Source organism: Uranotaenia lowii, chromosome 3, assembly GCF_029784155.1.
Source record: "Uranotaenia lowii strain MFRU-FL chromosome 3, ASM2978415v1, whole genome shotgun sequence".
Classification (NCBI taxonomy): Eukaryota; Metazoa; Arthropoda; class Insecta; order Diptera; family Culicidae; genus Uranotaenia; species Uranotaenia lowii.
Genome location: NC_073693.1, coordinates 23,196,281 through 23,215,080, shown reverse-complemented (window position 1 = coordinate 23,215,080; position 18,800 = coordinate 23,196,281). Strand labels below are relative to the sequence as shown.

Genomic DNA, 18,800 nt, shown 5'->3' with positions numbered 1-18,800 from the left:
GAAAAACCGTTCTGAGCGAAGATTAGCAACCTTGGCTGTAGCGAGAGCATTCGTTGAAAACGTAATACTAAACTATGGAGTACCAGATGAAATAGCGACAGATCGAGGGACAGAGTTTATGTCCGATCTTTTTACGAAAATGTGTGAACTTTTGGAAATAAGCAAAATTAACTCGACAGCTTATCATCACCAATCGATAGGCGCCTTAGAAAACTCTCATAAAAGTTTGGGAAATTTTTTAAGGATTTATTCGTCAAATTCGCCAGGGAACTGGTCTTCATGGATAAAATTTTACCAATTTGCCTACAATACTACTGTTCATCTGGAAACGGAAAAAACGCCATTTGAACTGGTATTTGGGAAATTGTGCAAATTACCATCAAATTTGATTAATAGTCAAAGTTCAACACCAATATATAATTTAGACGATTACGTCAAAATGCTGAAACACAAAATTCAAACAACAAATAAAGAAGTACAAGAACGATTGATAGATAAAAAATCAGAGAGAATACATAAACTTAACAGCAATACAAAGGAATTACGATATTCTCCAGGACAGCTTATATTGATCAAAAACGAAATAAAGTCCAAATTTAACAATACATATGAGGGTCCTTACCCTGTTACAGCAGACAAAGGAACAAATGTCGAAGTGAGAGTTAAAGATAAAATTGAGACAATACACAAAATTAGGACAAAACCATTTGTAACAAAAAGCTAAACAAGTAGAGTTTAGAAAGGACGTGTGGTGGATAATGATATTTAATTGTAAAATAAATGGAATAGTTACAGATTTTATAAACTTACTTTATTTTAGTGTAATGTCTTATAACACTTTACTACATTAAATAGTGATTACATATATTATATACAAACAACATATTATATCCACAAACAGTTATGACAGCAAACAAATTATAACAAACATTTAATATATTATATAGAGATGTATAATTAGTAATATGTATGTATCCATGGAATACATACAAATAAGAAATAACAATAAAGCAAATAATCAATTATACAATGCTTCATTTATAAAGATACATATAAGAAATTTAAAAATTATACTGTAGATTAATTTTTAAATTAATTAAGGAAGGACGTGTGGTGGATGCCCCCACTAGCTACGTCCATGCGCACATTCTATCGCGACGATCGAAGGTTCAGCCCTTTATGCTAACGCAAGCAAAAGGGAACTGTACTTCGATCGTCCGATGTTTGTTTATGCTGACTACGCGTAAGCTACGTGTAGGTCGCCACACAAATGTAGGCTTAAGAAATGGAAAATAAAGGCAATCTTAGTTAGACTCTCGACTTGATCAGTTCGTTCACTCTAAATATCACTTCCCGGTTTCCCTCAAATAATAGGGACAAATCAAGGGCAATGCTAGCAGAATTTCATTTTGATCTTCCAAAATTATCTATTCAGACAATACTAAAGGCTGTCCAATCAGGATTTCGCATGCCGTCTTTTCAAATAAACAAATTCAACAAAGAAATCCGAGAAAATTATCTCTTTTCAAAAACGCTTAAATTCATCCACATCTTTAAATAATTCGCAAAACCAAAATAGTTAACTTTTTTAGAGCGGCTAACCAAGCACAAGTGACAACACTGGCATTAACGTGATGTTAAAATACTTATGTCGATTATAACAAATTTTAAATCCAAATGACGATTTTAAACACTATATAGCTAAAATAAACAGTTCAATGGCATTTTCATATAATTGAATACCTATATACCATAACATAAACCATAAAAATATCATGAACAAAGATGCCTTACGCTTTTGAACGAAAACTAAGGTCCTGGAAACGCTTTCTGAATGATTTCTTACAAAGCGTGATAAAATCGGAACAATAACCGTAATAAAATCGAGCGTGAATTTGGCGAGTATTGATAAAATCGAACAGTGATAAAATCGAGAAATTACTGTAGATCTATTCCAGGACCGTTCATCTGAATTGATCTTTTCTTGAAGATCGAATAATCCAGCCACATGACCTTATAGGAGTTTTTTAATCATGCGTCAATTACGGAACCAAAAATAATGCTCCAAATGGAGTTTATTTTTTTTTTTAATTTTACCTTTAAAGCTACAATTCAGAAAGGATTTAAGCGAAAAAAGGATAACAATTAGCTCATTCATCTTTTAAAGGATTTTTCAGTTAAAAAGAGCAATGGGTTTGCGTCTATTACTATAAACGTGATAGAAATCTTTTGCATTGGAATCTTTTGATGACGAAGGCTTCATAAATGCTGGATTAAAATATTAATTCATAAAAATGGGAAGCGTATATCAATACAATAAATCATCTAATTTTTAATAAAATAAATTTGTCATTTCGATAGATCATCGCCTTATGTAAAAACGCCTACGTTTATCAATTTTTAACAAAAATCCTTCTAGGATTATTGAAATTTTGACAGTTGTTTGTTCATTTTGTATGGCAGACTCGCGCCAGACTATTCGCTAAACTAAGCTTGCCAGATTGTCTGGTTATAGGCCCGGACTCGCTCGGATATTTGATACATAATTTAGGAAAAGTCCGGTTCGGCTCGGGGGCCCAAATTTCGTTATAGTCTGGTTTTTACAAGGATTTATTCACTTTATCTGCAAAATCGATTATAAAAAATGATCTCGAGTCATTTAAATCTTTAATATTTGCGTCAAAAATCAATTTTTTCAAACAAGTTTTATCAAATTAATAAAATAGGGGAGAATGAGGATACTTGATCCCTGGAGATACTTGATTCATTAGCAATATCTCGAATACATGAATGACTTACAAGAATCTAGAAAAATGTGCCAAATGGAGCAAAACAACTATGCTGTATGCTCAATAAATTGTGACAAAATAAATTTTCGAGTTATTTAACTTTGTTCGAAAATTTCACAAAAGGGGACATTTTTCAGATAAAGTTTTCTAAAATGTTCATTAGACCAAGTCCACCGGGCGTTGGTATTTCGGTCGGTATTTTTGATTGTTTTATTGGTTGCGTTTTTATCTATTTACTGATTTTCGCACCCATTGTTGCCTTCCAGGTTGGTATTTGTGTTTGTTTATTTTCTCATAGCGACGACCGGCTGCGTTTCTACCAGGTTGCTACATAAACGCATCCTTTAACAACCTACTGCTCGAATGCTATTTCTCGAATCAAGTTGGCGACTGTTGGTGCGATGATGGGTTGATAGATATGTTGCTGAATGTACTCGATTCGAGGTTTAGCAACCATTGGTGGGCATAGTCTTATGGGTTCAATTGATCCCTAGAGTTCAAAAAGGTATTTTTTTGTCCTAAATACAGTTGCGTTAAAAAAAGAATGAAATCGCGTGAAGCTGCGCATCCACTTCCTAGCTGCCATTTCTCTCTCTATTCATTGTTTATCATGAAAATTTTACACAATCTAGTTCAACAATCCAACTAACACTCTACAAAATTTGAAGTCTTTACAGTGACTCGAAACAAACATTCAGCTATTCCCTTAAAAAGGGAAATTTGGAATTGTTTCACTACATCTGCTATATCTTTGGACAATTTTCGTTGAATAATCTTGAAATTTTGTTCAAAGATGTAGAAATGTTTGATCTCATACCAGGCTTTCGTAAAAATCGATGAACGTGATCAAAAATGGTGCCGGATAGAAAATGAGGTTCATTTTCGCCCAGTAGACGATTTCATTCGTTTTTGGGCGGATGTTTGTATGGAAAACATCGTAATCCATGTATTCTTGGTTTTTTCTATCACAATCGGAGTAGAAAATGTTTCATTAGAGTTCAAACTAAAAAGAACAGAGTTTCAGACATGACTTGTTATACCGATAAACAAATTTGGTACACATTTAAAGCAAGTATTCTATTCATTCTTGTGTTTCAATACCAGCTCTGTTGGAACAATTTCAATTTCTAAACAAACCAGGGATGAAGTTCCTATCAATTTACAACATTTTTTGTGATGAATTTTGATTTTGTGAAAGAAAAAACCCAGAATACATGAATTACGATGTTTTCCATACAAACATCCGTCCAAAAAAGAAGAAAAAGGTCTATTGCGCGAAAATGAACCTCAATTTCTATCCGGCACCATTTTTGATCACGTAAATCGATTTTGACAAAATATAGCCTGGTATGAGACTGGGGCCCCCGAAATGAAGGATCAAGTCTTCTTCAATAGAGGATGAAGTCTTCCTTGACTTCAAAAATATCGCTTTTTTTTACTTCCACGAAAATGCTTCTATTTAGTTCATCTACCAATTCATGTATCGTTCCAACTTTTGGAGCATATATACTTGAAATAACACGTAGTCAGAAAATGAAAAAGACGGCGGATTGCTAAATATTTCCAAAAAGATATGATAATAATAAGAAAAGGGGATCAAGTATCCCCATTCTCCCCAACGGTTTTTGGAAGCCTGAAATACGATTAAAATTTACTTTTATGTTCGACGACAATTTTTTTTTCCATGATGTTTGTTGAAAAATTCTTGGTTTTTCGTAAATTTGCTTGGATTAATTATTTAAATTTTTTTAATCAATTCCCCGGGTTTTGTTAGATTTTTTTTTATAAAAAAAACGCTTGGTTTAGCCCAGTCCGGTTACTTGCAGAAAAATTCTGAAACCTTAATCTAGACCACCTTCGCGCTTTGAAATATCTAAAATGGAAAGTTTTAAGAAAAGTAAAAAAAATCTTGCATCTAGCTTCAATCATTTCTTAGAAAAAAAATCTGAGAAGTAACAAAACTTTAGGGTTTGTAATGAATCATGTATCTGTGCATAGAACGTTCAGGACTTTGCGTTAACTCAATTAATGCTGTTGAGAAACCCCGATACCAGAACCATCGCCAGTCATCTTCTAACACTTTCTTAAAGTGAGCTCTCGTCTACTCCTAGATAAAAAAAAAAACAAACCCCGATGGCACGGGGCGGAACCGAACTCATCATCACCGTCACACTAAATCCCCATCATATTGGAACCACAAACCACACCAGCTGTAATTTCTTCAATTTCATCATTACAATTGGCTCTGTCCTGCCCTGCAGCCGCCAAGAAGAAACAAGAGCCTGCAAACCATAATTCTTTTTGTTTTAGTGCTGCTAGTCCTATTTCAATTCAACGAGCTTTGTTGTTTTTTCTTTCTTCCCCATACATTATGCTGCAACATAAATGCACTCATTGAAGAAAGACGACGGCTCGAGTTAAGGCTGCTGTTATTGCAGTTAAGCTGCACTTCCTATTGCCCGGAGTTTTCAGTTTATCGAGATTTCCGAATGCCCTAGTGCCGAAAAGCGAAAACCGAAAACCGAAACACAACATGCATTCGAAATACAGGAATAATGCCATGCGTGTTGTTTTTGAAAACTTATCCCTCTCCTATGTGCTTCATTCTTGACTCGGGACTGTTGTTATTTTTGTTGTTCGACAAATGTTTATCCTGGCAAAGCGAGAAATCGTTACAGCCTCCAGTCGGGAATCCCTGGCTTGTGTTTTGGATTCTGAGCCAGGATCATCGCCGAAGGACCGTTTAGTCTTGTTCAAACGGTGACAGCGAGAGGATCGCAGTTGAGTGAAATTTTGAAAATTCCCTTCTGAAATTACGTCTCCCAAATTAGCCAGCATCAACGGTCGGATTCGAAAAACCAAAAATGGGATTCTGCGGGGATATCAAGTTTCACGGTTACTTTATTGGGGTTCTAGCCGGATTGCTGGAACTGACTTCGTTGGTGATCTCCGGATACGTGCAGTTGACGTTCGATGAACCGGAACAGTCGGATCTGCCCAAGGGTTGTGAGTTATTGGCGTGGTGCCATTATAAATTTTTTCTTCAGTTGTGTCCTCCGACTAAAGTGCACTTTTCTCTTCTGATTTCGTACCCCCAGTGAACGATTTGATCAGCTGCTCGGTTGTGGATTTTATTGGAGATGCGCTTATCTTGATAGCCGTTGGATTGTTGCTGTACGGAATTCATAAGGTAAATTTTTGCTTCAAAAACAGTTGAAAATTTCACGATAAGGTTACAGGGATGAATGACATCCAGATGTTAAAATCCTGAAGTGCAAAAATTTTAAAAAAAAAGTTACACTTTTCAAAAAAATCAGCTTAAATTTTTCTGCTGATAAAGTTTGATATTCGATTAGTAAAATTCTTTAGACTAAAAAAAATACAACACTTCACTTTAGTAAATAAAATAGATTTGAATTGTATAGATTTGAATAGATTTGAATAGATTAGAAGTTTTTAAATAGGTAGAAGTTTTACCTTCAGTAAATAGGGTATATCATCAAAAACAGCCTTGATTTGAAAAAGGGGTGGTTCATAGTGTTCAATCGCCCAGAAAATAATATCGGTGCGCTTCTTGTTTGGATGATATGTATCTCAAAAACTACTTGACAGATCATCATAAAACTGCGCATTTAATCATCCTAGTCTACTGAGAATTTCTTCATTCCCACCAATCCTTTAAAAATTATTCACAGAAAAAATATTTACTTTTCTTCGATTACAATCCTGAAATATTCAAAAATGACAGCTCTAGGATTCTGTGGTTAAATTTTTAATTGGATCGTGATCTCGTAATACCAATTACATATGAATTCACTCTTTTGAAATTCATCCCTAAATTAAGAAGTTCTAATATTTTAGAGCTATCTAACACAATTTTAGTTGTTTTAAACCCTTTAATGCATAGAGTAAATTCAAAACATAACTTACTTAGACATTACAAAAAAAGATGATAAAAACACTAGCATATTTTTTTATTTAGAATAATTGCGGATTTTTAAAGATTTCAAACTTTTTACAAAGATGATGTCCACATCAATCACAATCATTTTCTTGCACTGTATAATCAATTTCAATTTAAATTATTTTAAACCATTTTAATGGAAGTTTAAATATTCTTTCTTTTTTTTAAGTTTCAGTTTAAGAAAAGGGATAATTTTATTGGGTTGGCCAAATTGCATTGCTGAAATTTCAACTTAATTAAAATCTATGTAGCTTTTTTAATTCAACATCTGTCCTTACTTTTTTTAAAACAACTTCAACAAAAACCTATTGATTTCGCCCACCCGTGAATATTTTGGAGTCATATATGTGTGTAAAAAAAATCTATGATGGAAGACTAATGGTTTTCAATTGATGTGTAAGCAATGACAGAAGATATTCAAAAAATTGTGGAAATTGAATTTAATTAGATTTTCCAAAAAGAAGTTTTCACATATTTTATAACTCAAAACATGATTTTTTTTCTTTCATTCTAATTTTTTTTCTCTATTAATTATCAAAAGTGTCATCTTTCTGATTGAAAACTTTCGTTGCTAAGCTAAAAATTTTATAAACAAATACCAAATTCATTCAAAACAAGAACATTTTCTATCATCTCGTTCAAGAACAGCGACAAATGATAAAAAATAATATTCAAAACAGAAAAATTGGAAAAATAATCATGTTTAAAATAGCACTTTAATTTCGGAATATTGAACCTAAAACTTTAAATAAATAACAAAAAATAATATGAAGGAAGTCTAAAAAGTGACACTTAAAAATGACAAAAAATGAAGGGAAAAAACACACTACATTTTGTCAATTTAATCTTTCTTGTCCTTTTTGATATTTTTGTGTTTTTTGAAAGATTATTCATTTCTTGTCATCTTCGTAATTTTTGTCATTTTTGTAATTTTTGTCATTTTTTTCATTTTTTTCATTTTTTTTAATTTTTGTCATTTTTGTCATTCTTGTCATTATTATCATTTTTGTCATTTTTGTCATTTTTGTCATTTTTGCCAATTTTGACAATTCTGAAATATTTGACAATTTTGCCAATTTTGCCAATTTTGACAATTTTGACAATTTTGACAATTTTGACAATTTTGACAATTTTGACAATTTTGACAATTTTGACAATTTTGACAATTTTGACAATTTTGACAATTTTGACAATTTTGACAATATTGACAATATTGACAATTTTGACAATTTTGACAATTTTGACAATTTTGACAATTTTGACACATTTGACAATTTTGACAAATTTGACAAATTTGACAAATTTGACAAATTTGACAAATTTGACAATTTTGACAATTTTGACAATTTTGACAATTTTGACAATTTTGACAATTTTGACAATTTTGACAATTTTGACAATTTTGACAAATTTGACAGTTTTGACAAATTTGACAAATTTGACAAATTTGACAAATTTGACAATTTTGACAATTTTGACAATTTTGACAATTTTGACAATTTTGACGATTTTGACAATTTTGACAATTTTGACAATTTTGACAATTTTGACAATTTTGACAATTTTGACAATTTTGACAATTTTGACAATTTTGACAATTTTGACAATTTTGACAATTTTGACAATTTTGACAATTTTGACAATTTTGACAATTTTGACAATTTTGACAATTTTGACAATTTTGACAATTTTGACAATTTTGACAATTTTGACAATTTTGACAATTTTGACAATTTTGACAATTTTGACAATTTTGACAATTTTGACAATTTTGACAATTTTGACAATTTTGACAATTTTGACAATTTTGACAATTTTGACAATTTTGACAATTTTGACAATTTTGACAATTTTGACAATTTTGACAATTTTGACAATTTTGACAATTTTGACAATTTTGACAATTTTGACAATTTTGACAATTTTGACAATTTTGACAATTTTGACAATTTTGACAATTTTGACAATTTTGACAATTTTGACAATTCTGACAATTTTGACAATTTTGACAATTTTGACAATTTTGACAATTTCGAGAATTTCGAGAATTTTGACAATTTTGACAATTTTGACAATTTTGACAATTTTGACAATTTTGACAATTTTGACAATTTTGACAATTTTGACAATTTTGACAATTTTGACAATTTTGACAATTTTGACAATTTTGACAATTTTGACAATTTTGACAATTTTGACAATTTTGACAATTTTGACAATTTTGACAATTTTGACAATTTTGACAATTTTGACAATTTTGACAATTTTGACAATTTTGACAATTTTGACAATTTCGACAATTTTGACAATTTTGACAATTTTGACAATTTTGACAATTTTGACAATTTTGACAATTTTGACAATTTTGACAATTTTGACAATTTTGACGATTTTGACAATTTTGACAATTTTGACAATTTAAACAATTTTGACAATTTTGACAATTTTGACAATTTTGACAATTTTGACAATTTTGACAATTTTGACAATTTTGACAATTTTGACAATTTTGACAATTTTGACAATTTTGACAATTTTGACAATTTTGACAATTTTGACAATTTTGACAATTTTGACAATTTTGACAATTTTGACAATTTTGACAATTTTGACAATTTGACAATTTTGACAATTTTGACAATTTTGACAATTTTGACAATTTTGACAATTTTGACAATTTTGACAATTTTGACAATTTTGACAATTTTGACAATTTTGACAATTTTGACAATTTTGACAATTTTGACAATTTTGACAATTTTGACAATTTTGACAATTTTGACAATTTTGACAATTTTGACAATTTTGACAATTTTGACAATTTTGACAATTTTGACAACTTGGTCATATTTGATTTTTTTTTTTTCATTTTCGTAATTTTAGTAGTTTTGTCATTTTTGTCATTTTTTGTCATTTTTGTCATATTTGTCATTTTTGTCATATTTGTCATTTTTGTCATTTTTGTCATTTTTGTCATTCTTGTCATTTTTGTCATTTTTGTCTTTTTTCACTTTTGTCACTTTTGTCATTTTTGTCATTTTTGTTATATTTGTAATGTTTGTCATTTTTGTCATTTTTGTAATATTTGTCATATTTGTCATTTTTTTCATTTTTTGTCATTTTTGTCATTTTTGTCATTTTTGTCATTTTTGTCATTTTTGTCATTTTTGTCATTTTTGTCATTTTTGTCATTTTTGTCATTTTTGTCATTTTTGTCATTTTTGTCATTTTTGTCATTTTTGTCATTTTTGTCATTCTTGTCATTTTTGTCATTTTTGTCATTTTTGTCATTTCTGTCATTTTTTTCATTTTTGCCATTTTTGTCATTTTTGTCATTTTTGTCATTTTTGTCATTTTTGTCATTTTTGTCATTTTTGTCATTTTTGTCATTTTTGTCATTTTTGTCATTTTTGTCATTTTTGTCATTTTTATCATTTTTGTCATTTTTGTTATTTTTGTCATTTTTGTCATTTTTGTCATTTTTGTCATTTTTGTCATTTTTGTCATTTTTGTCATTTTTGTCATTTTTGTCATTTTTGTCATTTTTGTCATTTTTGTCATTTTTGTCATTTTTGTCATTTTTGTCATTTTTGTCATTTTTGTCATTTTTGTCATTTTTGTCATTTTTGTCATTTTTGTCATTTTTGTCATTTTTGTCATTTTTGTCATTTTTGTCATTTTTGTCATTTTTGTCATTATTGTCATTTTTGTCATTTTTGTCATTTTTGTCATTTTTGTCATTTTTGTCATTTTTGTCATTTTTGTCATTTTTGTCATTTTTGTCATTTTTGTCATTTTTGTCATTTTTGTCATTTTTGTCATTTTTGTCATTTTTGTCATTTTTGTCATTTTTGTCATTTTTGTCATTTTTGTCATTTTTGTCATTTTTGTCATTTTTGTCATTTTTGTCATTTTTGTCATTTTTGTCATTTTTGTCATTTTTGTCATTTTTGTCATTTTTGTCATTTTTGTCATTTTTGTCATTTTTGTCATTTTTGTCATTTTTGTCATTTTTGTCATTTTTGTCATTTTTGTCATTTTTGTCATTTTTGTCATTTTTGTCATTTTTGTCATTTTTGTCATTTTTGTCATTTTTGTCATTTTTGTCATTTTTGTCATTTTTGTCATTTTTGTCATTTTTGTCATTTTTGTCATTTTTGTCATTTTTGTCATTTTTGTCATTTTTGTCATTTTTGTCATTTTTGTCATTTTTGTCATTTTTGTCATTTTTGTCATTTTGGCATTTTTGTCATTTTTGTCATTTTTGTCATTTTTGTCATTTTTGTCATTTTTGTCATTTTTGTCATTTTTGTCATTTTTGTCATTTTTGTCATTTTTGTCATTTTTGTCATTTTTGTCATTTTTGTCATTTTTGTCATTTTTGTCATTTTTGTCATTTTTGTCATTTTTGTCATTTTTGTCATTTTTATCATTTTTGTCATTTTTGTCATTTTTGTCATTTTTGTCATTTTTGTCATTTTTGTCATTTTTGTCATTTTTGTCATTTTTGTCATTTTTGTCATTTTTGTGATTTTTGTCATTTTTGTCATTTTTGTGATTTTTGTCATTTTTGTCATTTTGGCATTTTTGTCATTTTTGTCATTTTTGTCATTTTTGTCATTTTTGTCATTTTTGTCATTTTTGTCATTTTTGTCATTTTTGTCATTTTTGTCATTTTTGTCATTTTTGTCATTTTTGTCATTTTTGTCATTTTTGTCATTTTTGTCATTTTTGTCATTTTTGTCATTTTTGTCATTTTTGTCATTTTTGTCATTATTGTCATTATTGTCATTTTTGTCATTTTTGTCATTTTTGTCATTTTTGTCATTTTTGTCATTTTTGTCATTTTTGTCATTTTTGTCATTTTTGTCATTTTTGTCATTTTTGTCATTTTTGTCATTTTTGTCATTTTTGTCATTTTTGTCATTTTTGTAATTTTTGTCATTTTTGTCATTTTTGTCATTTTTGTCATTTTTGTCATTTTTGTCATTTTTGTCATTTTTGTCATTTTTGTCATTTTTGTCATTTTTGTCATTTTTGTCATTTTGGCATTTTTGTCATTTTTGTCATTTTTGTCATTTTTGTCATTTTTGTCATTTTTGTCATTTTTGTCATTTTTGTCATTTTTGTCATTTTTGTCATTTCTGTCATTTTTGTCATTTTTGTCATTTTTGTCATTTTTGTCATTTTTGTCATTTTTGTCATTTTTGTCATTTTTGTCATTTTTGTCATTTTTGTCATTTTTGTCATTTTTGTCATTTTTGTCATTTTTGTCATTTTTGTCATTTTTGTCATTTTTGTCATTTTTGTCATTTTTGTCATTTTTGTCATTTTTGTCATTTTTGTCATTTTTGTCATTTTTGTCATTTTTGTCATTTTTGTCATTTTTGTCATTTTTGTCATTTTTGTCATTTTTGTCATTTTTGTCATTTTTGTCATTTTTGTCATTTTTGTCATTTTTGTCATTTTTGTCATTTTTGTCATTTTTGTCATTTTTGTCATTTTTGTCATTTTTGTCATTTTTGTCATTTTTGTCATTTTTGTCATTTTTGTCATTTTTGTCATTTTTGTCATTTTTGTCATTTTTGTCATTTTTGTCATTTTTGTCATTTTTGTCATTTTTGTCATTTTTGTCATTTTTGTCATTTTTGTCATTTTTGTCGTTTTTGTCATTTTTGTCATTATTGTCATTTTTTGTCATTTTTGTCATTTTTGTCATTTTTGTCATTTTTGTCATTTTTGTCATTTTTGTCATTTTTGTCATTTTTGTCATTTTTGTCATTTTTGTCATTTTTGTCATTTTTGTCATTTTTGTCATTTTTGTCATTTTTGTCATTTTTGTCATTTTTGTCATTTTTGTCATTTTTGTCATTTTTGTCATTTTGTCATTTTTGTCATTTTTGTCATTTTTGTCATTTTTGTCATTTTTGTCATTTTTGTCATTTTTGTCATTTTTGTCATTTTTGTCATTTTTGTCATTTTTGTCATTTTTGTCATTTTTGTCATTTTTGTCATTTTTGTCATTTTTGTCATTTTTGTCATTTTTGTCATTTCTGTCATTTTTGTCATTTTTGTCATTTTTGTCATTTTTGTCATTTCTGTCATTTTTGTCATTTTTGTCATTTTTGTCATTTTTGTCATTTTTGTCATTTTTGTCATTTTTGTCATTTTTGTCATTTTTGTCATTTTTGTCATTTTTGTCATTTTTGTCATTTTTGTCATTTTTGTCATTTTTGTCATTTTTGTCATTTTTTGTCATTTTTTGTCATTTTTGTCATTTTTGTCATTTTTGTCATTTTTGTCATTTTTGTCATTTTTGTCATTTTTGTCATTTTTGTCATTTTTGTCATTTTTGTCATTTTTGTCATTTTTGTCATTTTTGTCATTTTTGTCATTTTTGTCATTTTTGTCATTTTTGTCATTTTTGTCATTTTTGTCATTTTTGTCATTTTTGTCATTTTTGTCATTTTTGTCATTTTTGTCATTTTTGTCATTTTTGTCATTTTTGTCATTTTTGTCATTTTTGTCATTTTTGTCATTTTTGTCATTTTTGTCATTTTTGTCATTTTTGTCATTTTTGTCATTTTTGTCATTTTTGTCATTTTTGTCATTTTTGTCATTTTTGTCATTTTTGTCATTTTTGTCATTTTTGTCATTTTTGTCATTTTTGTCATTTTTGTCATTTTTGTCATTTTTGTCATTTTTGTCATTTTTGTCATTTTTGTCATTTTTGTCATTTTTGTCATTTTTGTCATTTTTGTCATTTTTGTCATTTTTGTCATTTTTGCCATTTTTGTCATTTTTGTCATTTTTGTCATTTTTGTCATTTTTGTCATTTTTGTCATTTTTGTCATTTTTGCCCCTTTTCATTTTTGTCATTTTTGTCATTTTTGTCATTTTTGTCATTTTTGTCATTTTTGTTATTTTTGTTATTTTTGTCTTTTTTGTCTTTTTTTTTTGTTTTTTGTCTTTTTTATTTTTTTGCAAGTTTTGAAATTTTTGATATTTTTGTCATTTATGTCTTTTTTGTTGATTTGTCATTTTTGTTGTTTTTCGCTAGTTTTGTAATTTATATCAATATTGTAATTTTTGACATTTTTGTCTTTTTTCGATGTTTGTTAATTTTGTGTTTGTTTTCGATGTTGTCATATTATTCTTTTCATCGTTTTTGTATTTTTCTAACTTAGTGTCTTTTTTGGTAATTTTACCGTTTTTTTAGTTTATTTATTTATAAATTTTTTCTTTTTTCTTTATTTTTTTTATTTTTGTATTTATTGTATTTTTTTCATTTTCTGTCATTGTCCTTGTTTTTTTTAATTTATTTTTTTATTTTTGTAATTTTTTAATTTTCGACCAAAATGTCTTTGATCTCGGTTTGTTTTGTAATTTGATTTTTTTTTTCGCTTTTATGAATTTTTATCATTTTAGTCATTGTTCTCGTTTTTGTCTTTTCTTTCATTTGTTTTTTGTCATTTTTGTTTGTATCAATTTGTTTTGTGTCTTTTTTCAATCTGAACTAAAATACCACACTCTGTATTAATTTTTTCTTTAATTTTCCATTCCTTCCTCTGCCTCCTTTCCAGGAAAACCGCTACTGCCTCATCCCGTTCACATTCGCGATCTGCTTCGATTGGGTGTCCTACTTGGCCGACAACGTACACCGACCTATGCCTTATCACGTGTGGCTTCTGACAACGGGTAAGCACGAGCAGTTAATTCACCTATTTAGTTTACGCAAAAAGAAACCCCTAGGCAATTATCAAGCAACCAACCGAGTGTGTGAGTAATTTACGTATTCGGTCATAAATCTCACAAAAAGCATGACCTAGTGCTACCAACTTTTTGGTGAAGCTTGCCCAAAAAACGAAAAAGACCTGAGGTATACTTTGTATAGACATTGATACTTGCTTAGAGTTTTCTAATCAGCTCGCCTATAATGGGCATTCGTTTGATAGCATTTGATTTCGTTTTTCAATTTAACCTAATAAAGCTTTTTTCGATTTTCCTCTCTCTTTTTTTTTTTTTGCAGCATGTTTTGTGTACATTTTTGTGGCCATGCTTAGCTTGTTCATTTTGTTCAGCTTGAAAATTGAGTCGCCGAAAAAAGGCGGACAGCAGATGGCGAAGTTCACGCTGGACAATGTTGTCTGAGGATTGCGAGGAGGAAGGAATTTGGTTCTTATCAAGCGCACTGTAAATAGTATAAGATATTTATTCTAATATATTAGGATCTTTTTTTTTAATGAAATTTCAAGTTGTTTTATTGAATCTTCGAACAATCAAACAGTCCGAATACCGTTAGCAATATGCCTATTAAACCCTTAATCCGTTCAAGAGCGTCAATAAAACACTATAATCCGAAAAAAAATTGCCAGAACCCCCAGTAATCGAAAGAAATTTGACATTTTGCAGAATTCCTTTTCTAAAGCTCTCACAAAAAACTCTCATTTGAAATTTAAACAAAGCAGAGGTTGCAGAATTTCAATGCCGCTCGGCGCTAAATTTATGCCAAAAATGCACTGAAAAGTGCTAGTTCTGAAAAATGATTAGATTTATTGATTTAACCCTTTGTTTTTAGGTAGTTCTGAAAACGCTAATAAAGCCTTTGCTAAAAATTCTGTTTAAGTTGTTTAGAAAGAGTTTTGAATGCTCTATTGAAACTCCAATGAAACATAAATGATGGAGTTTGTTCTAAGCTTTTTTTGCAGGTTTTAAAATAGCACGCAGTGTTTGATTTTGAAACCTTTATAAAATGAGACGACAGTTCTCAATCAAGATGTCAAAACAGTACACGCTTAGGATAGATTGCACATATTTCAATTGAGGTTCTCATTTTTACACATTTTTGATCATGTGCGTTGTTTTTGATTCAAATAAAAATCTTCTAAATACTTCAAATCCCCAGAAGATGTATGAGTATCTCTAAGATATGAGTATTGAGTAAAAGAGCCCGCTTCCGCTTCTTTTTACGCTGTAAATTACTCAAAATCTAATAAACGAGTAGAAGTCGAATTTCGCTATCTGACACCATCTTGAAATCGTTTCTTTACAAACCTGTATAGTGATGATAAAAGTTTGAAATCCTCATAATCGGGTGGAATTGGGTTATAGGGCTAAACAAGAAGAAATCGAATTGGCGGCTTCAACTCAAGATTAAAATGCTGTAAATCTCTGAAAATCAAATGAAAGCCCCATAATACGGGTTGCTGAAAAGGCTGTATACAAAGAAGTCGAATTTGGTATTCTGACGCTATCTTGAAATTCAAGATGGCGGCTTCGGCTGTTCTTTTCAAACCTGTATTGATATTATTGATAATCGCTTGAAACCTCCATAATATTGGTGTAAGTTGAAAAGGCTAAACTAGAAGAAGTTAAATTTCACTATCTAATGCCATCTTGAAATCCAAGATGGCGGCTTCCACTGCGCTTCAAAATGCTGTAAATCACTGAAAGTCGCAAGATCAGCGGAAGTCACCATGATGGGTGGCGTCAGAGAGCAAAATTTGACTTCTACTCGTTAAGCCCCTCCATGTTGCGGAAGTTCATGTGATTTTTAGTCGTTTACATCATTTTAGAGTTAATAGGGTGCCGCCATTTTGGATTTCATGATGACCTCAGAAAGCGAAATTCGATTTCATATAGTTCAGCCATTTCACCCAATACCAATATTGTGGGGATTTTTAATGATCAACAGCATTTTAAAGTTAAGCGAAAGCTGCCATCTTGGACTCGGGGAACTCATGGAATAAAGAAAAAAAAACAAAAATTGCTAACATGTTTTATAAAAGCTTAATAAAAGCTTAGATGACCATAATGATTTTATCGAAGATTAAAAAATTGATCATGATGACATTTCTAGAACCAAATAGCCAGATTTTAGCTTTATTATTTAGAGTTCTGGAGGATATGTAGAATGCGCTTCAGCTTTTTATGAAGATTAATCCTATAGCTGTAACGAAGTTCTGCTGACTATAATAAAGCTAAAATTGTTACTTGGATTTGAAATGAGTAGTGGTGTGAATGTATCTCTGTCGTCCTACCATTCTTCTCCATCTTCTGCTTGACAATTGCTCAAATTTTTTCGAGAGGGCAGAATTGAGGGCAGTTGGATGGGTTGATGTCCTTTTCGACAAAATCCACCCGTTGGCTCGATACCACTTTAGTATAGGCTTGCCAGATGGTTTTCAAAAAAGCCGGATATTTTGTGAAAAAAGCGGGACATAGCCGAAAAAAGCGGGACATTTTTGAATCTGTTAGAAAAAGTCATGAAACGTGTGTATTAGAGCGCTGCAAAAAATGACTTTTTGCTCCCTTATGTTTTTCCGATGCCTTTTGGGTCACCAAGCATCAATGTAAAATTTGAGATGATTTGGTTGAATCCTTAGTTAGCGCGACGCGATTCAATTTTGTATTGAAGAAGAAAATTTTGCACATTAAATAATCCAGAAAATTCAAGTGAACAGCAAAGCATTTCATGAACAAAGTTATAACCATTTCAAATAAAAAATCTAAATCCATTGAATTATTTTTAAATGGCAGACTTTACTTGCTAGAGTTTTTAATAATTTCATAAGATGTTTTTGCAAAGGTTATATAAATCAATAAATTCCCTGGCTATGCAAAGCAGTTTTTTTTATTTTTTTTTTTCTCATTTAACGTTTACACAGCTTTCAAATAAGCAGTCAAAATTGTTAAAATGTAACAACATATTTTGAAAAAATTAATTTTGTATACCATCGAATATCTTTTCTGGTGTACAAGTTCTGTTTGCGCTTTGTTCACATGAATTGTACAGCAAGAAGCAAGGAATATTTTTCATCCAATGTTATATTTTTTGTTACTTTCAATACATTCCTACATTCTTCATTGGGAAGAAAAAATTTGTATACCAATACAAATTTCCATACAAAATTACTTTTTACTTGAATATAAAATTTTATAAATCGGCAACATAGCTTAGTTGGTAAAACACCTGCTTTCCGCGTCTATTTCCATGATTTCAAACCCAGGAGTGAAAATCGAACAAAATTTAAGCTTTTTCACGCTTTTCGCCAAAAGCATCTTTAGTAAAAAAAAATGAGAATAACACAAAGAGGTTAAAACAATTTTGATTGAAAATCAAATAAAATCAATGATGGAAAAATGACTAATTTTACAAGCGGTTTTTAGTATTTAAACATTCCAAAATATTTCTTTGGTTTTAACCATAGTTGTTCTTGGATGTCAAGACAAAATTAATTATTAAATTCATAACAAATAAATGAATTTTGTTGTTATAATTTTTACTCTTATTGATATTTCTCGGTGAGTAAAATAGCAAATTAATTTTCAAGTGACGTTTCGGGTTACTTTCATCAAATTTTGTTGCTATCCAAAAATTCTGCATGTTTCAGATTGTAGGTATTTACAGATTTTTTTTAAAATTATATATTAATAACCTTGAATTTTAAGTTGTGTTGAAGAATTCCTGTTAATAATATTTCTTAGCAGAAATATTTTTTCACTGTATAGGTGTAAGTATAAGTATAAGTATAAGTATAAGTATAAGTATAAGTATAAGTATAAGTATAAGTATAAGTATAAGTATAAGTATAAGTATAAGTATAAGTATAAGTATAAGTATAAGTATAAGTATAAGTATAAGTATAAGTATAAGTATAAGTATAAGTATAAGTATAAGTATAAGTATAAGTATAAGTATAAGTATAAGTATAAGTATAAGTATAAGTATAAGTATAAGTATAAGTATAAGTATAAGTATAAGTATAAGTATAAGTATAAGTATAAGTATAAGTATAAGTATAAGTATAAGTATAAGTATAAGTATAAGTATAAGTATAAGTATAAGTATAAGTCATACAAGTCTCATTCTACGATTGAGAACATTTGAAATTATTTCTATACCAATTTTTTTGGTATTTCTATACCAATCAAACAAACCATTTGAATGCAAAGTAGAGCCAGTAAATCATTTTACCGATCTACTACTAGCATTTCCCAGAATCAGATCATTTTGGCAATATATTTTAACGAATTAGAAAGCTACA

At 29.0% G+C, this 18,800-nt stretch overlaps 2 protein-coding genes across 6 annotated transcripts in view; one reads left to right on the top strand and one right to left on the bottom strand.

Moving 5' to 3' along the window:
- Positions 1–18,800, bottom strand: part of LOC129755150 (ras-interacting protein RIP3) — a 430,486-nt gene that overhangs the window by 46,330 nt on the left and 365,356 nt on the right. The window lies entirely within an intron of this gene.
- LOC129755157 (uncharacterized) lies at positions 5,525–15,001 on the top strand. Of its 2 annotated transcripts, none has more exons than XM_055751513.1 (4): positions 5,525–5,792; positions 5,888–5,979; positions 14,337–14,451; positions 14,783–15,001. In XM_055751513.1, exons 1-4 carry the CDS (start codon positions 5,654–5,656, stop codon positions 14,902–14,904), a joined length of 468 nt encoding a protein of 155 aa, XP_055607488.1. In that variant the 5' UTR covers positions 5,525–5,653; the 3' UTR covers positions 14,905–15,001. The 2 variants fall into 2 exon arrangements, with proteins under 2 accessions (XP_055607488.1, XP_055607487.1); XM_055751512.1 differs by having other exon boundaries at positions 5,526–5,795.